Below are 22,052 nucleotides of genomic sequence, written 5' to 3'. Positions count from 1 at the left end.
TGTATAAATAGAAAAAAATTCAGCCAGGATATGCAGCACCAACTTAGCAGTGGTTGTCTGGGTAGCAGGACTGATTATTCATGACTATCTTTTATTCTTTATGTTCTCCTGGAAACAAATGTTATTTTTAAAATTTAAACAAGCTGCTGTACGCCTGAAACTAATATAATAATGAGTGTCAACTGTCATTGAAAAAAAATAAAAATTAAAAAAATATATATTAAGTTTTATGGTTTGGGATCCTTTATTTCTATTTTAATCTTTTAGGAAGGAACCCAAAGGATAACATTGAAGGCAATTGTAAAAGACATAGGCTGGTTATGATCCACCTAAGTTATGATCCCAGCAGGATCAGTCAAGTTCGGTTGCAGAAGGCCGAAAGGTATCCAAGGAAGAGGCTGTTTCAAATAGCAGAACAATAGAGCACCTTAGGAAGAAAAAAATATATTGGTGATTTAAAAATTTTATTTTCTTCTCTGAAAAGTACAAACACCTTCTATTTAGAGTTATCTTAGAGGCGGGCCAACCCGTACAACCTAACACCACATTTTCAAGGAACAATTCCTGTCGCAGCGGCTGGCATTCATCCGCTGCGCAGCCGGGAAACTTCTCAGGACAGGGAGCACAATGCCAGGCCTTGTGAGGGCCACTGTGCCCGGGGGCCCGGCCCCGAGAGCCCGAGCCAACCGCAGGCCACGGAAGTGAACCTGCATGTCCGGCTTGGCTCGGCTCGGCGAAATGTCAGCCCGCGAGGGCCCTGGATCTCCCCCAGGAATCTGCCTTCCTGCATAAACAAGGGCGGCGGGCCCTCGCTGGGGGAGCAGGGGACAGCGACCTCAGTCTCCCTGCAGGGACTCGGGACTTTGTCCCGTGGAAGCTCTCTAGGGAATGCCAGTGAAATGTGGGTGCCCCGGGCCGTGGCATCATCCCTGAGGGCTTTTCAGCCCTCAACGGAGGTCAACCCTTGAATATTTGATATCTTTCTAGGAACAGCCATAGAGACAGTCTTGAGAGCAAATCCCCGACAAGAGGAACAGGAGTGAGGCCGGCACCTCAGCCACACAGACCTTTGGGTCGTGTCACCTCTGCATCACCTGTCAAAGGTGATCAGGAGAGAATATAGGCTCTGGGTGTCTACTGACAGGGACCTACAGATTTACACTGGGTTCCTGACTGTCCGGAGTTATACAAACAAGATGGGACACTGTTGCAGGGGGAGGGACAGGGGTGGGAGAGCCCATGGAACACGAAGAGGAGAAAGGCACAGCCCTCATGCGATCTTGACAAGGAGATGTGAACTGGCCTCTCCACAGTCACGCAACACAAAGCGGTTCTGGCAGTGTAGTTTCAACGATAACAGTTCAATAGAGATGTCACAGGGGCACGAGAAAATGGCAGAGGGGAATCCCTAAGAACAAAGGAGTGTAGGGGTAGATCACAGTCCTGAGAAAGGTTTGGTGAAATAAGAAAAAAGGAACCTTCAAGTGGCAGCAATCCACAAAGTTGTTTCAGACTGTTTTTATTTTAAGAAGTGATTCATTGTGTTCTAAGATTAGTTTTAATTTCTTTGAAAACTGAAAATGCAGAGGTCAGTTGAAGAGTGTATGGCCAATGAGAAGACTCTCAAGTCAACATCTGTGTTGTAGCAGCTGCAGACTGTGGTGCAGGCTGTGCCCTGCACACGGAACCACATAAGGGGCACAATGACATCGTAGACATCAGAGGTTTACATATTTCCTAGGACAGTCTGCCAGTAGGTGGCAGTGTCTAGAGCAGGGGTGGGCAACCCCTGGCACGTATGCCAAACATGGCACGCCAGTAACTTTTGCTGGCACACAAAACTTTCTCTTATAATCTTCCATTTACAATTTTTTTCTTAATATTGACTTTTTTATTTTTCAGATAAATTCAGTGTAGGTGCATCTTAGATAAATAAATAATTTTACATAACAAGTTATCTTAAAGACCATAGACATGGATTGACGAGAAAGGGGAAGAGCAATTTCTATGCCTCTGCCTTAATTCTCCCTGCCTTCCTAGATCCAACCAGTGTTCTGGTTTCATCCACATACGCTTGTGAATCTTTGTTCTCAGTGATGAATTTTGTTAAGTCTTGTAATAGGAGTAGCCTGACGGATAAAAGTAGTAGCTCGTGCATATCTCTGAAGGTCATGAAATATAAACCTGATGTAAAATCTCTGTCATCAGTGATGCAGCAGCAAAAGTCCCACTGATAATATCAAACAGTGTCATAAAGTTTTCTGTCGGACTATCAGTGTACATGTACACATTAAAAAATAAATGTATTTTTCATCATCATATACTGTGTTTTTGTCGCTCGAATGAATTTTATTTTTTCTTCAAGGTTCTTCACATACGTACACCTTAAGAGATATCAAGTAGGCGTAACATGTTCTCAAAAAATTAGGGTTGGCACGCAGAAGAATTTTGAGTCAGAGATTTTGCTGGTTTTGGCACGCACTCACAAAAAGGTTGCCCACCCCTGGTCTAGAGCCATGGTTCCCAACGTGGGGCACATGCCCCAGAGGGGGGCAATTTAATTTTTAAGGGGGGGGCAATCTGAGAATGAGTTATTAACAGTGATTTTTTTGCATTTCTTATGGTCCTAGGGGCCTCATATACAGTATATAAATATATAATGTGACATATTTATGCATTTCAGTTCTGTTATATGTTTTGAAACCTTATTTGCTATTTTTTCATATCACTTCATATTATTATTATTATTATTTTTTAGCGATTTCTTCCTCAGTACTTCAACTGTCCTTTGTTCTTTTATTTTTCTCTTTCATGGATGCCATGTTCTTTGGAAGTTTGTTTAGACCAAAGTAACGGCCTTTCAGGCATCCTCACATTAATACGAATATACCACAGGGGAGGGAGGCATCAGGATTTTAGAGATGCCTTAGGTAGGGCATGGCCAAAAAAAGGTTGGGAACCACTGGTCTAGAGGAAGGGCACTTTATTTTTCACCTGAGGATATTTTTCCATTGATCTTTTAGAGAGTGGAAGAGAGAGGGAAAGACAGAGAGAAATATCAATGTGTGAGAAACACGTCTATTGGTTTGCTCCTGCATACACCCCGACCAGGGCCCAGGATGGGGAGGAGCCTGCAACCAATGTACATGCCCTTGACTGGAATCAAACCCAGGACCCTTTGATCCTCAGGCTAGAGGAAGTGCACTTTAAAAAAGTTGCAATGGCCCACCAACAGCCTTGACCTCACTAAAAAAGCACTGAATATCCTAACCAAAGGATATACTGCCATGAAATTAGCAGTAATTTCCATATTTTAGAAATAGAATTCTCAGTGTATTTAATCTTAAAGCCGTGAACTGTAAAGGGTTAAGAGAATCTGAGGACAGCAACTCAAAAACCACCAATTTCATTTGCTCCCTTTCCTGTTTTCTTAATTGCCTCCGTCTAACCCAGAGTTCTTTATGTGTCATCTTTTACTTTTTAAGGTAATGGAGCATTGTTCTCTTGTGCCTTTCAAAAAACGTAAAGGGAAAATTGCACAAATTGAGGCAGCACATTATACTTTTGCAAATTTGTGCAATTTCTATTACCGAATCATAAATATTTAAGGACATTTCATCCAAACCCACACACGGGGAAATTCTATATTGAACACTTCCAAATGCATATGTTTCTCAGTAAACACTGTAAGTGCCATTATCTAAATCACAGAAAAATAGCCTGCATTTCCAATTTTGAAAATTGTGCAAATTAAATGTTGGTCGGCACAGCATGATATAAATCTCCCTTTCTCGGATTTTCTCTACTTCTGCTTTTTAGTCTAGTGAGGGGAAAAAGGACAGTTCAGGTAAACACTTCCTTGCTTTTGGAATAAAGTGTGCCAGGTGTGAGAAGTTTTTCTTATAGGCCTGCAATCTTATATCCCCAGGGACACTGAATTATTAATGGGGAAAGGAGAACACATAACCAAGAGAGGGTTCTTGGCAGCCATTGTCTGAAGTCCATGGTGTTATACAACATTGAGCATGTCCAATTCACCTGCCAGGAGCCATCTGACTCTGACTCTAGGGTTCCATTTTCCTATTTCGATCTTATCCTGCACCTGGCTGGGTGATGGTCCATGTCAGAAGATGGAGATCTTTTTATTCCATTAAACTTTGGGATCTGGTTATGATATCACGCCTCATATATTTTCATCAACAATCATAGTAGCTGGTTATCTGGTCCCTGTGGAACCCAGTCTTGTGCGGGGGAAGGAAATAGAAAAATCAGGATTTGGTTAATCTCTTAAGGGTTCAAGCTTTCTGTTCTCATGGTTCTGGCTGGCCTGCCTTCCCATCTCATTTGTCAGGTCGGATGGCGTTAAGAACACTCCGTCCACACACTATCTCAAAGGAGACACACGGGCTTCTTTACACTTGGATTGAATTTTCTAGACTCTAAGGTTAAACAGGCAAAGGAACGGCTGTTTTAGCATTTCCAGTGACGTCCCAACCAAGGGACTGATGCGATGGAGGTGCCAGAGGAGGGCATGTACGAGGGAGGAGGGGTGAGGTCAAGGCACTGGTGAGCAGGACCACATGAGCCAATCATTCTGGCTGCTACGTAGATTGATTTTTTCTGCTTGGCCACATGGTGCACCTCGGTGATTGTTTTCCTCCTTTACTTTTGGGAAGATGATCCCAATTTAAGCAGTTGAGTCTAAGTTTTTAGGATTAAAAAAAAAAAGACATTCTTAAACCAGTTCTTAAAATGTCTGAAATTATATGGGTTATGATAATTGCTCAAACTGAAGGATGAGTACATTCTGTAGTTTTGAAATTTTCCATTGTAAGAGTTAAAAAACAACAACACACCACACAAAACATGAGGCAGAGAACCAATGATCCAGAACGTGCTCGTTATTAGTTTCAACCTTTAGCTTCACCTAAGCCTCTTTTTAAACATTGCTAACAAGGAATGCTGTCTAACATCATTTTCTCTTTCCATATCTCCCCACCTTAGAGGTATTAACAACAGCGGGATTGCCAATGGACAGCCGGGACCAGGGTGGGTGTGATGAGGAGGGAGGTGTAGTCACAGCCCGTGTGGGATGGAGAGTTCACTGTAAACACATCCACGGGCGTCATGTTCTCTTGGTGCCCGGCAGGGAAATCAGCACCCCCAAGTCTCACTGGTCAGCACATATAGAAATGCCAACCTATAGAGCAGCGGTTCTCAACCTGTGGGTCGAGACCCCTTTGGCGGTCGAACAACCCTTTCACAGGGGTTGCCTAAGACCATCCTTCATATCAGATATTTACATTACAATTCATAACAGTAGCGACATTACAGTTATGAAGTAGGAATGAAAATAATTGTATGGTTGGGTCACAACATGAGGAACTGTACTTAAAGGGCCAGAAGGTTGAGAACCCAGGTTTCATCCTTGGTGGCTACACTTTTCCTTAGTTCTTGTGGTTAGAATGAGAATCAAGATCAATAATGATAAACACTTGTGGGGGAAGCCATGGGTTTATGAAGGACAGGGAGAGAGCTCCTTTCTTCAGTGTGGCCTGAATTGTCTCTCCCCTCGTCCCCCCGGGTGTCAGACCCCATGAGCAGGAGGTGTCACTGAATGAGGAGCTCATGCATCCATTGGTGTTTGAAGGAGCTTGATCGGAATACTTCCCTGGGAGCAGCACCCCAGGGCCTCCCTTCCCCATTATACTTGACTGTTAAATTACGCTCCGTCTTAAATGTGCCTGGCAACTCAAAAACACGGTAGACTCTGAACTTGATTCCAATCATGAGCCATTGTTCTGTACAGTCAGAGGCTTCTAGGAAACCAAACATGAGAAATCTGATAACTAACCAAACATCCCACTAAGTCCTTACAAATCTGGAGATATGGAAATGTGGAGATGATGCAGATCTTTCTGAAAAGTATCCCAAATATTACCTTAAAACATAACCTGTAAGTTGACCTTGTGCATATGAAATAAACCAGGACTCAAAAAAGGGGAGAGTTGGCATCCCCCCTCCCACCATCCCTGCTATCAGTTAACTCAGGTTAAAGAGGATTTCTTGGCACAAAGTAGCTTGATTCTATTTCACCTGAAGTAATGAGGTGAGAAGGTAAAAAAGAGGCCTATTTGAGGAGAGGCTAATTGAGTAAGTTGCCGACTCAAAGGAAAAATAAAAACACACGGAGGATTTTGTAGAAAAACAATAAACCAAGAATTCTGTAATACTGATTTCTGAGCACTATTGCATGGGGTGGTGGGGGCGTTTATAGGCAGCACCTCTTCTTTTACTTTGGGCAAAAGATCTTATTTCTTCTTGCTCCCATCAGGAGGAGGGTGTAAGGATTGCTTCATTTTTGCCAAATGGCTAAAAAACGTTCTCTTCGATCCTGTAATTATGCTCTAGCTCCAGCCAAAGCAATTAAGGCTATGAGGCTCATTTCACTTGTTTGGGGTTAGTTCAAACCTCCTCTCCCCTCTTCCCAGAGAACACCTGAAAATCATAAAATAACGTGATCTTGCCGCATACCTTTCTGTGATATAAATATTACAATGTAAGCTTAAAGAGCAGCAGGCAGCAGAGGACCCCCGCGGGAGATGCTGCTGGGGTCCTGCTCCATCCCCGCCCTCCCCGCCTCGCTCCCCGCCGTGCACTCTCCAAGTTGCTGGGAGTGTGGGCTGCTCACTGTCCTCATCATCCGCGCCCCCCGCCCGGGGAGGTCACATTTGCCCCTGCTGAAGTCCGAGAATACTACAAATACTACGTGGCTGCAAGGAGCTGTCCCCTTGCTTTGAAGCAGGATTCACTCTGGTGTAGTTCATCTTCCAGAATTCACTGTAGGACAGAGCAGAAGCTCGAATCCAGCTACAACCAATGCTTGCTCAGTGACCTGCCTTCCTCTCCTGTCCCCGCAGGCTCCCGAGAGAACACTCCCGATAAAGCCCTCCACAGCCACACCCGTCTCAGGCTCTGCTGCCAGGGAACTTGGCCTGTGACACTTCGAGAAACCCATGGAAGCCAATGAAAAGGAACATTTACTGTTTGTAGCCTGCCACCTTTCGATGTGTACCAATCTGGCCCGTTTCATGTGTTTAACCCACAGACACAAGCACACACACTAAATAGCCTTCGGAGTGCAGGCAGAAGGTAGGCTGGACTCCACAGTGGCCCACATGTCCTATCTGAACATCCCACTTCATAGAGGAAACAGACTTCCCACCGGCCAGACCCATTTCCCAGCCCGGCCCTTATCGGTGGAGACCAGGCTAACACCACTCTCCTGCTCTGTTAGCGGGAGGGTCCTTCCCTCACACTCTGTCATCTCTGTGTGAGGCAGGCTGGCTCTGTGCTCATTATTACTGTGTGATGTGTGGTGTTCTTCAGTTCCAGTTCATAGAATGAAAAAGAAAACACAAGTCAGGTAAGGTTTGACTGATGATGCTGAGGTCAGTCCAGACCACGTCAAAGAGAAAAACATCGTGTGTCTCTTGTTGCAAGAATTAAAGGCACAAAACTAATCAGCGCTCCCATGAGGGAGCACCCAAGTTTGTTCAGGGAAGCCAAGTTCTTTGGCTTAAAGCCTTCGCATCTTCCCGGAGCAACTCATCCGCAGCGGCGGGGTCTGCGCTTGCTGGCGCTCACCTCCACCACTCAGAGTCCGATGGCCAGCAGCACTGGCTGGTCCCTCCTGTTTGGCAGCCTGATGGGGCGCCCACTCTGGCCCACCTCCTCAAACTGCCTGTAGCCAATGGCAAGCTTCCTTACCCACAGTTGTTAGCGATATCGGCTTTCCTGCAAGGTTTTTTATTTTTAAAGCACTCTCTTTCTTCTGCTTTGTACCTTTTCTGCCCTCCTACTAATACCATGAGATAAAACGCTGGGATTTCCTTGGTGACGGATTACCAGCCCACGGCCTCAGACCTACGTAGGTGCAGCTGCAGTGAGCACTGGTCTCCACCCGAGCAGGGCTGTCCTGAGACACAGATCCAGCTTCCAGCCTCCGCTGGGCCACCCATTACACTCTCAGGCCCAGAAACTTCTGCCAAGAAAATAATACCTGCTTCACAAAGTGACCGTCAGGAGTAGAACACAGAAGCATAAGGGAACTCCTCAGCAAAAGACCCCTCTTGGATGTTTGATAAATATTAATGCCCCCCCCCCCCCTTTAGTGTCCTCGCTTGCTGTATTGTTTCCACCAACCAAAGTTCTCACACACTACGGTGGTCAGGGCCTGACTCCTTCGAACCCGGTGGGGGAACATGGTTTGGGGACAATGTTCGACGTGGGTGTCCTGAGGGCCCCCACATCAAGCACCTACCTGGTGGTCGTGCGGATGGTGTTTTCTTTTGTGTGATTGTGCTCTTTGCTCACTTTTTCTGGAAGGAGAAAGAATGAAACACGTCTCTTAGGTCATCCACACGCAACTGTGTCTTTAAGGCTTCCGCCGAAAGAGCCTCACCATTTCTCTCCCATGGTTTACTTTTTGGTTTCTCTTTTAACCAGCCGAACCCTCCCTGTCTCATTGGTAAAGACAACCGTCAGAAGCATGTAGATAGCATCCACAAAAACATGATTGAAGACCAATCAAAGGGAACGGTTACCAACAACGTTCAAGCGTGTTGTCTGGTTTTAATCAGGCCTGAGGAAGTACATGTACACACACACACACACTCACACACACACACACACACTCACACACTCACACACACACACTCACACACACACACTCACACACACACACACTCACACACACACACTCACACACACTCACACACACTCACACACACTCACACACACACTCACACACACACACTCACACACACACACACTCACACACACACACTCACACACACACACACACTCACACACACTCACACACACACTCACACACACACTCACACTCACACACACACACTCACACTCACACACACACACACTCACACACACACACACACACACACACACACACACTCGTGCACAAAGATGGTGATTTCTACTGGATCTTCCCCCAGCTGAGAATTTTTGCTCCCCTCTGATTCAGCAGGAAAACTGCCGTTGTTGCAACCGTTCCTCTCCTGACTTCGATGGCAACCTTTGCGCACTCTGTACAGTCGGCCCTTTTGTGAGAGGGGATATAAAAACAGCCATAAGACCTCTGGGTGCTGCAGCCACCGCGCGCTGGCGCTGATAAATGTCACGCGGGACGCAAACTATCCTTAGACAAGGAGAGGTAGACCCTCCCTGCCTCTGTCTTGAGGTCTGTCTCTACCAGCTGTCAGGAATTATTTAATTAGCTTTCAAGAACACAAAAGCTGAACTCTGGCCTCCCCCACGCAGTTCAAATGTGAAGATTCGGCCCTGACTGTCACAGCTCTCAATGGCTTCTTTTAAGTGTCCAGAGAAAACCCGGCCAACTCTACAAGGGTTTCAGGTTTCAACGGCAGGGCAACTAAAAAAACCACCTAATCTTAACGGATTTGGGGAAAAATTTCAACAAAGACGGACCACATCTGTTCCATGCTCTGTAACAAGAGTCTGGAGCTGCTGCACGCCAGTTTGCAGGGACAATTCCTTTCTGTCCACTCGCCAGTGACAATGAGGGTGAATTTAGATTCCCAGGCAGTGTTCTTTTAGAAAGCAGGAAATCGGGGCTAAATGACTTGCCTGAGGTCACCCGGGCAGTTGTGGCAGCGCCAGGGTGAGAACTCTCAGACACAAAGTTTCGAGCTGATAGCAGACTGTGATAATGGACTCTCAGAGAGGAGACTCTGAAAAGAACCTCACAGGCCCCACTTGTGCCAATTGTAACTGCTAAATCATCGTCCAAGTTATACTGTTTTTAGAGATTTTTAAGCCTATATATAAAAAAAAGCACCTTGCACGTTTTGGAGCTTACAAAGATCTGTGTCCTCTTGAGCGGACAGAATGAACTATTTCCACCATGGCAGAACTCTGCACAAATACAGTCCTTGATTGAGAACCCGGAGGCTTCCATTTTCGGCACCAACTATAGTGTCACAGGTGTGGGGGGTGTGACTGGGCCAATGGAAGGTGGACTATCATGGTGGCACACGGATTCTAGCTTCTTTTCTCTTTCCTGGTATTTTTCTTAGCGGGAGAAACAAGTGAATACTTAAATAATGAGGCACTTAATGGGTGCTTTAAATTTGTTATCCATCACAAAGAGCTCATCCAACATTAATAACAAACTTTACTGCCCTGACCAGTTTGGCTCAGTGGATGGAGCTTCGGCCTGCAGACTGAAGGGTCCCGGGTTCGATTTTGGTCAAGGGCATGTACCTTGGTTGTGGGCACATCCCCAGTGGGAGTGTGCAGGAGGCAGCTGATCGATGTTTCTCTCTCGTCGATGTTTCTAACTCTCTATCCCTCTCCCTTCCTCTCTGTAAAAAATCAATAAAATATATTTAAAAAAAACAACAACAACAAAAACTTTACTGATGCATGGACTTCAATATATAGACCTGACTGTGGACAAGGGAGGTACCTCTATGTAAATCTAAATCTAATATGTGTTCATATCATCAGCCTCAATCATGTTCAGACAATCTGTTAAGGACGGAAGTATGCAGTTTGAAAGAGTTAACAAAGGAAAAATGTAGGTACTAGAACTCTCAGCTATTCTATCTAGACCCTTAGCCGAGCTGGTAATTACTGCACTTTTGAATTCCAAGTATTTGAAGTAGACACAGTTGGTTTACAGAAAACCTTCTACTAGGCTAGAGCCAGAAAGAATCCTCACTCTTCAACTTTTGCTTTTTCCTTTCCTTGATTTTCTTTTTTCTTTCTTTTTTTTTTTTTTTTTGGCGAGATACAGTACAATCTCATTAATTCAGACCACACTAATTTGGAATTCATGGTAATGCAGTCACTGTTGGAGTAAATTGAAGTTTATCTTTTGCACATTAGAAGAAAAAAAAAGGCTGTTAATCAGATCAACTGCCTAAACAAAATTAGAGGTGAGACGTGTAGCCTAGTCAACAGGGATCATTTGCACAGGATTGAATAGAGTTCTAATTTCAAACGATTCTTAACTATTTATTAAAGAAAGTTTGGCAGGAGTTCAACTTGGCAACCTTTTATTAACTGAGTTTGAGTTGCAGTAGGCATGTCCGAGGAACAAAACTGATTTCTGTCTAAAAACAAATCCTATCACTTGGGTGTTTTTACTTTGAGCGGCTTTCCTCACAATTATTCCCAATGATTGACATCTTCCTGCACACAAACATACCTGACAGTTGAAACAGGAGCTCGGAAGCCATCTTCACAGAGATGTCCTGACTGAAGAGGTTCCTCTCTGGGGGCACCCTGCCCTCTGGCAGCTTCTGTAAGGGTTCGGTTTTCTCTCGCCCGATTAAAGTGCTATAGCCAACATTCCGGCTGGGTGATATGGAGACATGCGAGTCCTGGATGTCAACCTCCATGGGTTCCTCTTTAATCTTCATGGCCTGGCTTTCCTTGTAGCTTTCCGCTGCAAGCAGGTGCATGAAGAGAAACAAAAACACCAGAGTTTCTTAATTTGGAACCAAACCCAGTTTTCTGATCTCGGAGAAAACAATGAGGCAGGAGTGAAGCAGCAGTTTAGAAGAAGATGCCGTGGCACACTGGAAGGAAGTTGGAAAAACTACTGGTTTAATCCATTGGGTTTTCTGAAAAAGTAGGCAACTGAAGCATGGAAAACTACGTGACTTGCCCAAGGCCACACAAACAGCAGCAGAGCCAGGCATAGGTCTCCTGATCTAAAATTTAGGGTCCCTTCCTCTTGGCCATGCTGTCTCCAGAACCTACAGAGAGGATGGTGTCTATCTGTCTTTGCTTTATAACTTAATTTCCATGCATCAAATTAGAGCTAGCATCTATCTATCTATCTATCTATCTATCTATCTATCTATATAAAAGCCTAAGCGACCATTACAACAAATAGCTATGACATGCACTGACCACCAAGGGGCAGATGCTCAATGCAGGAGCTTCCCCTGGGTGGTCAGTGCGTTCCCACAGCTAACCTCCCGCAGCTGGCCAACCTCCCGCAGTCCCTTCAACCAGCCCTGGGCCCTGATAGACTGGGAGAGATGGCCCTAATGGGCCTCAATTGCCGGCCAGGCCAAGGGACCCTACCCGTGCACGAATTCAAGCACTGGGCCTCTAGTGTTAATATAATGACTCTCTCCCACTATTTTTAAAGTTCTGATGATTTTTTTTCTTTCTCTTCTAGGGCACCCAAATTAATAAAGGATAAATTCAGTCGATTCAACTAAAACATTTACACCTTGCTGGGAGGTAGTAATCCTCAAGACCACCTAGGAAGTTAATTGCAGCCCAAGGATTAACATTTAGAAAAACAGCACTCTTACAGGTTATAATAACAATTCAATTTACGGACTGTGCTTACTTTAGGTGTGACTGTTAGATGTGTGGTCTCTAGTCTGAAACACACGTTCACTTTGGATGTCCCTTAGAGCTAATGGCAGAATATCTTTGAAACAAGGTGAGGCAATTAGCTCAGCCATTAATTGGGTCACTTTAAAATAAGGCCACCACAAATAACTTTCAAATCAATAAGCATTTATTAGTAACTATTGTGTACTCAGCATTCCAGAAAACAAAAAAACAAAAAGAACTCAGGCAGATAGATAGATAGAGTAGTGAATTGCATGGTGACCTCCCCAAAAGATATTATCTATGCACCAGGAACCTGCGAATGTAATCTTACTATGAAAAAAGGTATTTGCAGACGTGATTAAGTTAAGGATCTCAAGATGAGATCATCCTGGATTATCCAGTAGGCCCTAAATCCAATGACAAGTGTCCTCATAATAGACAGAAGAAGACAAGACACAGACACAGTGCCCCGCCCAAATGTATATGTTGAAACCTAATCCCCAATGAGATGGTATTTAAAGGTGGGGCCTTTGGAGGTGTTTAGGTCATAAGGGTGAAGTCCTCATGAGTGGGATTAGTGTCCTTACAAAGAAGACCCCAGAGAGCTCCCTCACCACTTCCACCGTGTGAGGACATAGTAAAAAGACACCTGCCTATGAACCAGGAAGAGGGTCCTCACAGACACCAAATACTAGGACTCTTTGATCTTGGGCTTCCCAGCCTCCAAAACGATGAGAAATAAATCTCTGTCATTTACAAGCCACCTGGTCCATGGTGTTCTATGAAAGCAGCACAGAGACACTGAGGCAGAGACTGAAGTTATGCAGCCACAAGCCAAGTATTGCCTGTGGTTCCTAGACACTGGAAGAAGGAAGGAAAGATTCTCCCCCAGAGCTTTCAGATTTCAAACTTCTGGCCCCTAGGCCATGAGGGAATACATTTCTGTTGTTTTAAGCTACCAAATTTGTGGTGTTTGGTGATGGATGGGTGGATAGATAGATAGACAGATGATAGAGCAACAAGAAAAATAAAAAGCAGATGTTGATCTATGGGACAGTCAGGGGATGTGAAGGGGGGAAATCTCATTGCTGTACACTAGGTGGTCAGAGAAAACTATGTTTTCCTTGCTAAGTATGAGACAAGTGAAAGTCAGGGACATGTATAGTTTATTAATTTGCAATAAAGAAGATAGAGAAGCATTTTTAATTAAATGATTAAAATTAATATGGTGCTATCAATAAGCTCTTATGTAAGAAGGGTGCTAATTGTTCTTTTTTTCCCTCTTGACAGATTACACATGCTTCTCAGGGAAAACTACTTGTTTTTTGTCAGCAACTGAACTGCAGGCAACTGTTATACTTAATTTAGATCCCCTTCCCCCTCCCCTAACTCTGCCAAGCTGTTTTATCTCTGTATGTCTGCGAAGCCACAATTCCTGATTCAATACAGCTTTAAAAAATAATATAAAGCTTTGCAAGTTACATGCTTAACTTCTGTGCCTCTACTTCCAGTCCATCTAATTCTTCCTCGAGTACCGACCACACCCCCTGCCCTCTTAGGTTCTGGTGACCTGACAGCCATCCCGACTTCCAGCTGGGTCACCCACTGCTGCACCACAACACGCATTTCCCTCTTTGTCTTCCCTCAAAGTGCTTTTATTTTTAATATGGAAAATAAACAATGGGGTCAGTGTCACAGGCACATAATGCTGTCTCTGAACCCGGCAAGTCACTCCCAAGCCTGAAGACAAACACAAAGGAATACTGCAAAGAGATTAATTTGGTTAAAAAGTAAATAAATCTCAACAGCAAAGCTAGAAAGAAGCTCCATTATTCTCTTCCTCCTCCCCACCCCCCACCATACACACACACATGCACACACTCACACCTTTCCCCAGCTTTGCTCCTGGATTAAAAACCACTTGGCCATTTGCACCACTGAATTTAATGAAATCGTTTTAAAAAGCTACTTGGGATAATTTCAAGGATGATTTCCATGAAGTACTTTCTGCCCTTTCTTATGACAACCCTTGACCTTTCAAAAATGCATAAAACACTGGCCACTGATAACATCCTTTAGCGTTCTTAATCTACCAATGGACTCTAAACTCACGGAGAAGAGCTTTCAAACTGACATCTCAATGGGCAAGTGAGAAGTAATGCAATAAATATTTTACAGTCCTCGCTCTTCTAGGCATTACTGCCAAGTGTTTTCTCGCCTTCTTGTTTTAAGCAGGGTTTCTCCACCTCAGCGCTGCTGGCTTTGGGGGCCAGGTGCTTCTTTGTTGTGGGAGGGTGTGCGATGCACTGGAGGATGTTTATGGACAACCCTGGTCTCCACCCACTACATGCCAGGGTCACCGTCCCCCTAGTTGTGACCCCACAAATAACTCCAGACGTTGCCAGTGTTCTCCGGGGAGCAAAATCACCCCAACTGAAAACAACTGCTCTAAAGTTTTTCTCCACACTCTAGTTTTCAAACCGCTCCTCCCAAATTCAATCAACACCCAGGGCTTTAAGGAAGAAAGGAAACTTCCTCAAGAGTTGTAGCTTATTGTTTTTGTTTTTCATTGAATTTATTGGGGTGACAATGGTTAATAAAATTATATAAGTTTTAGGTGTACAATTCTACCATACATCTTCTGTATATTGTGTTGTGTGCTCACCACCCCAAGTCAAGTCTCTTTTCATCACCATGTCCCCCTTATAACTTCTCCACCTCTCTCACTCCCCTTTCTCTAAAGTTGTAGCTCTGGCTCCCAGTGTAGTCATCACCTTCACAGCCAGGTGTGGGGCAGACTGGCCTAGGATGCAGGAGGCAGGCTGACTTGGGAGCAGGCTGTTTGCTATAGATCCCACTTGGTCCCTGGGCCAGCTCTCCCTCTTTAGCCTGGGGAGTTGGAACATAACAATGGTTGAATGAATCATTTCACTGACTTAGCTTTGACTCCCACTCTCAGGGATAGGTCTACACATCCAGGATTTTATTCCTTTGCATCATCTTCCTCCTCCATGCACATGATAAATCCTTTTAGAATCTCTTCCTAAAATAACAGGACAAATATTAATGTTATGCCAAGTGGCCTATACTGTTATTCCAAGAAAGAAATGGGCACACGACCAAAGATGAGAGGCCGCGTTAACAGTAGGTGATGCCTGGGAGGTGGTTTGCAGGTGACTGTTTATTGCAATGCTTATTTGTACTCTGTAATTTTTTAATTAAAAATATAGACATTTTGTCATTTATCTAAATTTTTAAAAAATGAAAAAGAATTATATACGCCCAGAAAAAGCTGATAAATCCTCTTTAGACGCAGTTAGAACACTGCGTGTGCAGGTAGCATTGGAAAAGTTGGTCTGTGAGTCAGATACACCCTCTTCAAATGCTGCTTGGCAATGGGGGGAAGGGGGGCAATGAGAATGCAATAATTCTGTCTTTTCTACCTTCATACGCATAATTCATACCAGCCATCAAACGTATTATTTCACTCACCAGTCATTTGGTCATTCTATAATCTTATTCAAATGCTACATGTGCTAAGTACTATGATATATGATGCGTGGGACACAGAGGTAAATAAGACATAGTTCTTTCCCTCAAGCAGTTTAAAATTAAATGAAAGATCAGACAAGTACAAACAGCCTCTAAGGCAAGAAGTAACATTAAAAAATACAGTGTGGAAAGAGGAGTCAAGGAAGACCGTGAGCCAAAGCACAGAAGTGGAATTGTACTCCTCCTGGGGTGTTCAGGGAAGATGGTTGTCTGGTTTGGCTGGGGGGCCCATACTGAGAGGTGGAACTGGCACCTTGAGTAAGCAGGACTCATAGGGTGTAAACATAAAAGCAACTCTTATGTTTTGTCATTCATTGTCTCTTTAAACCTGCCTGGTAGGAAGAGTTCCTCCCCTCTCCCTGGGGGAAAGCTCAGGCAGGCCCATACCTGATACTTCTTAGATGATACAAAGCCTTAAAACCCTTTTAAACAGCAAAACAGTCTTGATTCAGAATCCAGAAGACCCAATCCCACGTTAATTCACATTTCAACCTTCCTTTGAGGATAGTCCTTCCCGCTGTCTGGAGGAGTCTACTGGTTACCTGTTTCAGAGGGAGGGGAGAGTGTGGTGGGCTTCCCCCTCCTAGAGCCTTCTACTTAACATACCAGCTGCCCTTGCAGACCCCAGAGGAGGGTTAGAAGCCTCTGGGGATGGAGGAGAAGAAGTGAGCGGTGAGAAAGGCCTTACTTCACTCCCTGCTCTAGAATGTTTGCAGGCCAGCTGGCGTAATGGGATTTGTGCATGGGGTCTTGGAGATCTTCAGTCTCTACCCTGTACTTCCTTTCACCTGACTGAACTCCCTCTTGCCAGGGTCACTCATTTCTTCCACTGACCCTAGGAACCCACCTGTTCACTCCCATCTCATCACCATGTCCCCCTTATAACTTCTCCACCTCTCACTCCCCTTTCTCTAAAGTTGTAGCTCTGGCTCCCGGTGTAGTCATCACCATCACAGCCAGGTGTGGGACAGACTGGCCTAGGATGCAGGAGGCAGGCTGACTTGGGAGCAGGCTGTTTGCTATAGATCCCACTTGGTCCCTGGGCCAAGAGATTCTAAAAGGATTTATCATGTTGAGGGACCATCAGTTCTCTCGGCAGCCCCACTGGATAGCATTTAAATCAATGCCCACGATGCCAGCCCTCTTGTGGGAACCTAGTCTTTGTCGGGGACACAGGAAACAGTGCCTTTATTTGACCAAAGAGGGCAAGCTCAGGCCCCATGCATCACGCTCGGCTACCAAAGCGGCTGGCCACCCCAGGTCTCACCGCCTAGATTTCCCAGGCAGGCGCTGGGCACCAATCCACCAGGCTCCCCAGCTGAGGACAGCACAAGGCAGACTGCCTAATTGGTGTCCTTTAAGCCACGCTCTCCAGATTTGGGGTGAGCGGCTGTTCCCTGCATCCATCCATCCCCTCTCCCCTGAAGTGGGGGAGCTGCAACACAATTCTCTCCACAACCCCCTTGACCCAAACTTCAATAACCTTCTGCTTTTATATTCTCTCAACTTGGCCAAGAGGTTCAAGAGTTTGTCTGTAGGGTGGGGTGGGGAGGGGATAAACAATACATAACATGAAATTTGTCATTTTAAATATTTTTAATTTTTAAAATATATATTTTTATTGATTTCAGAGAGGAAGGGAGAAAGATAGAGAGATAAAAGCATTAATGATGAGAAAGAATCATTGACCGGCTGCTTCCTGCACCTTCCTACTGGGGATCGAGCCCGCAACCTGGGCATGTGCCCTGACCAGGAATCGAACTGTGACCTCCTGGTTCATAGTTGATGCTCAACCATAGAGCCACGCTGGCCAGGATAACCATTTTTAAGTGCAGTCCATGGCAGTAAGCAGATCGCACTGTTGTGCAGATTTCGCCACCATCCACCTCCAGAATGCTTCGTCATCCCCAAATGAAATTCTACCCATTTAACACTGTCTCCCCATTTCCCTTCCTACCAACCTCTGCACCCATCATCTATTTTCTAACTCTGGCGAGTGCTTTTTTAAAAATATCCTTCTGCTGTAATCTTGATGCGGAAGCCAAGTCTTCCATTTGGCATACTGTTTAACAAAAAGTGTCAGATTATATTCCACAGAAATAAAATTGGAGAGGTAGGTAGGGGCAGAATGTGGACTCTTAGGTCCTGGGCCCAGAAGCCTGCCCTGATCGGGGAGGTGTGCACAGGGGCGGTGTGTGTGTGTGTGTGTGTGTGTGTGTGTGTGTGTGTGTGACATGGTCAGGGTGCATTTCAGAAGAAATGGAGGGAGCACCTTGTCTCATCCGAGCATGGAGACAATGAGGGCCTAACCAATGGTCATGAGGACAGAAAAATGAATGAGACAGTCCAGAGGTTGAATGGGGAGGAACTGGTGGCAGAGAATCTGAAGGGAGAATGAAGGGACCAATGTGGGAGAAATTATGAAGAAACTTTGTACACAGCCTGCATGGAGGGTAGTGGGATTGAAAAAAAAATAATTCTATGACTTTGAAGCCTTGAGATTTGGAAGATGGTACTAATCGGAGTAGAAATACAAAGAGTTGGGTTGGGGAAAAAGACAAAGGGAAATTTTCAGTTCTGTTTTGGCGAAGTATTTATGATTCCTGCAGGAAGTGGGCTTCCTGATGGCTTCCGGGCAGCAGGAGACTCCACAGCGACATACCGAGCAGGGGTCATCTGAATCCGGGGACTGGGTGGGGTCAGCCAGTGAAGAGCACGAGGGCAGGTGGAAGTGTTACCTTGACTCTTAGAGACAAGGAGGAGAAAAAGAAGCGAGGAAAAGAGGTGGAGAAAAGAGGTCCATCAGGGTGTGTGCCATGGCAGCCCAGAGAAAAGGGGAGAGGTTTACAGGCACCCCCACAGGAGCCTTGGGTTTTGGTCCCCTTACTATGATGCCTTTCCTTAGCTTCTGTCCCACAGCAGCCCAGCTCCATGGTGCCCCTGCACCGCTCTCAGCACTCGTCCACGTGTCTTCACGCTCCCCCAGCACTGAACATTCCCACTTGCCTGGATGTGCCATGCGGCTGCTCACCATTTTCCCTTCTTAAACACCCTATTCAGATTCCAGCGCTATTTCTATGTCCCTCTGTGAGCAGCATTCCTTTCTCTCTCCTGACTGGCGCGCTCCCTGCTCTCTAACCTCTACACTGTACCGACCTTGCATACTGTGGTCACTGCAATGATCATTTATGGGTTCGTTTCCCTCTGGACTGAGCTCTCAGGGAGAGCTAGATGCTTACTCATCTTTCATCCCTGAGGCTGGGCACAGGCCTGGCATGCGCAATATGCTTAATGCACGTTAGTCACCTGAAGCATTGCCGGGAGCAGGTGTGCAATGCTATGCTCCCTCTCCTGATCCCCAGTCTGCCACAGACACTCACACATGCTATAGGACAAAGCACCAGCAATGGCACTGAAATAGACAGTAGTAAGTGACCGCTCTCTCTATGGACTGCTCACTGTCACGGTCCCGAACTAGACCTGTTTTACAATAAAGAGAAGCTTCAAAGAGCCTCTAGAAGCAATGGCAACTACACCGTGTGGGAAAAACTCACTTTCTAGAGGGATATTCCTGTCAATCAGAAAAGTTAAAAATCTTTCCTCTCCAACCTGTCGTCCTCAAAGACACAAAGTTCTTGGTTGGGCATAAAAACTCTGTCCAGGTATAAAACTTGATGCCTGTAGGCGCCGGAGTCATTCCTTAACACTCTGCGAGCAGCGTGTAGGCTGAAGAGAAGCGAAGTGAAACAAAGGACCAGGAACAAGAGGTGAGATCACACCGCAGCATCCCATCGCAGGGCCTGCCATCTGATAAAGGCGAGCGGCCTTCTCCTTTCATTTTCTCTTACTTGGTTCTGCCTTTGCCCAAATCAAAACGGAATGAAGAGCTGGGCTGGGTGTCCTCGGTGGCACAGGGAGAGGCCAGGATGCAGGCCGAGATGGAAATGCTACTCCACAGAAGCTGTGCATCAGAGTTGGTCTCAGGTGGGAGCGAAGCAGCCTCGGGCCACAGCCTTCCCTCACTCTACATGCCATCACAGAACAGCAGCACACGCAAACCGAGACACCTTTCATGCTCTTTAAAGGACTGGGTTGTTGTGTGCTTCCCCACGGGGGTTATACAGGAAATTTCATTCTCCTGTGCGGTGTGGCCTTGGTTCATCTGCACTGTGCTCAGAGTCCAGCGGTCCTCAGTGGGGAGAGGCTCCCAGTCCTGCTCTGAGGAATGAAATCTGAAGCCCAGCCTTTCCCACGGGGGCTGCCCCACTCCAGAGGAAGCACAGGCTCTGATCAGTTACCCACTTTCCCTAATAGACATATTGGTCATCTGTTCCTGGGGAGAAAGAGAGGAAACTTTCTCCATGAGAGGAACCAGTGGTGAGGCATGAGGCAGACTTTTCTCCAGTTCTTCTAACATATGAGAACCTTCCAGAATAGCATTTTCCAGCCCCCTCTTCTTGGAACAGTGGAGTGGGAGATTAATTCTCTGGAATGGACAAAACACATGGTCTACACGATAACAGGCACAGTGGGCATGGGTGCTAATGGTATGGGGTAGGGAACTGAACTTTCTTCCTCCCTGAATTAAAAAGAAAAAATAGTACTCTTCAACAGAAGAGCCCAACAATGACCTCCAACACACAACACAGACACACACACACACACACACACACACCACATTTACCCAGAACTGAGCAAACCATGAGACCAATTCAATGTCTAAAAGAAAGACAAACAAAAATTTGCACAAAATTAAATAATGCATTCAACAATCAATTAATTACTGGTAAATTAAATCATCTTTCCAGGTGGAAAAGCCAGTCTTCACAGTAATCTAAACATTAGGAGGATTCTGTTAAAATGATGAGGCTAGGTTTTTTGTATGTCCCTTCCCTCTCACACACACACACACACACACACACACACACACACACACACACACACACCACCTTTTTGATTCCTGAAACAATCATAAGATACTTTATTAGACTTGACCTTTTGAATTGAATCACCAAAATTATTAATTAACCAGCATTTGCCTTCTATTATCAGTATACTACCTGGTGACTTAAGAAGGAGAAATAACAAACATTGAAGAATCAGCTATGCATGCTAGAATCCACAATCAGCCAGAAGTAAGCAGGGAGTCAACTTAGAATCAAGTTCTTAGACGCACACAATGGGCAGCCCCAGGTGTTCCATTTCACTAATGGTTCTGAATTTGCAAAGAACAAATATGCCCTAAAAAAATGGAACTTGAACTTTGAAGGTAGTAAAGGGTTAGTGGGATCTGGAAGTTCTCTTTCAGGGACCCAAGGGACATATTTTCCATCAGTGCGAAGTACTAGCTGCTTTCTTCATCTGTCGATTTTTAAGTCAGTCTTCATTCGCATCCCCTATTCCGGCAAGCAATGCCCCGGGGCCTTGGCTGAGATGCCTGGGCTTTTGCTACTGTTTTCAGACTGGCTACAAAACTGGGCCCAAGGTTGTAGCACAGGTTTTGGACTTGATTCTGGGTAAGATACTGCCTAGCGTGAAGCTACATGGGAGGTTCCCGTGACACAAAGGAAGGTCTCTCAAATAATCACAAGTCAGAATGTCTCCATTACATTTCACTGTCGTCCCTTTCGCTTCTTTCCAAATGGCAATCAAGAGCTTCTGCAACCAGCCGTCATGTGGAGTGGCTCAGGCATTAGCTGTTGAACTCTGAGAGTCCCAGTGTTAATGTAAAACCTCTCCCCAATCATCTTGTTTTCTTTTCATGTGATGATTTCACTGGAAATTAGCTAAAGAGGTGCATTTAAACTGTATGTCTGCCATTTGGTAACATTCCAAATGATCTCATTTTTAAAAAATTAACCTATTTTTCATCTAATGTCCAGAATATGCTTTTCTTGTCTCACATTTTTTTTAAAAAGAAATAGGGTCAATTAAAGTATCTGATCTAACCTTAAAGCTATTTAACATCATTATCCTTGGCCATTTAATAAACCTAAGCCCTGTTCACCTCATTTGTTATGATTAATAAGCCTTCCTCTACCGTTCCATGAACTTGAATGCTAAGGAGGGGTGCAGGCGTCAGTTTTAAACCAAAT

The 22,052-nt window shown here is 45.1% G+C and overlaps 1 protein-coding gene across 1 annotated transcript in view; it reads right to left on the bottom strand.

Moving 5' to 3' along the window:
* ZNF827 (zinc finger protein 827) overlaps positions 1-22,052 on the bottom strand; it is a 166,675-nt gene that overhangs the window by 66,944 nt on the left and 77,679 nt on the right. Inside the window, exons 6-7 of the mRNA XM_081091637.1 lie at positions 11,255-11,494; positions 8,324-8,381 (exon numbers count right to left, since the gene is read on the bottom strand). Of these exons, the coding sequence (XP_080947763.1) occupies positions 8,324-8,381; positions 11,255-11,494 (298 nt within the window). The remainder of the gene's footprint in view (positions 1-8,323; positions 8,382-11,254; positions 11,495-22,052) is intronic.

This window comes from Myotis nattereri (genome assembly GCF_964212035.1).
Source record: "Myotis nattereri genome assembly, chromosome: 5".
Lineage (NCBI taxonomy): Eukaryota > Metazoa > Chordata > Mammalia > Chiroptera > Vespertilionidae > Myotis > Myotis nattereri.
Note: the sequence above shows the minus strand (reverse complement) of the source record. Positions and strands in the feature narration are given on the sequence as shown.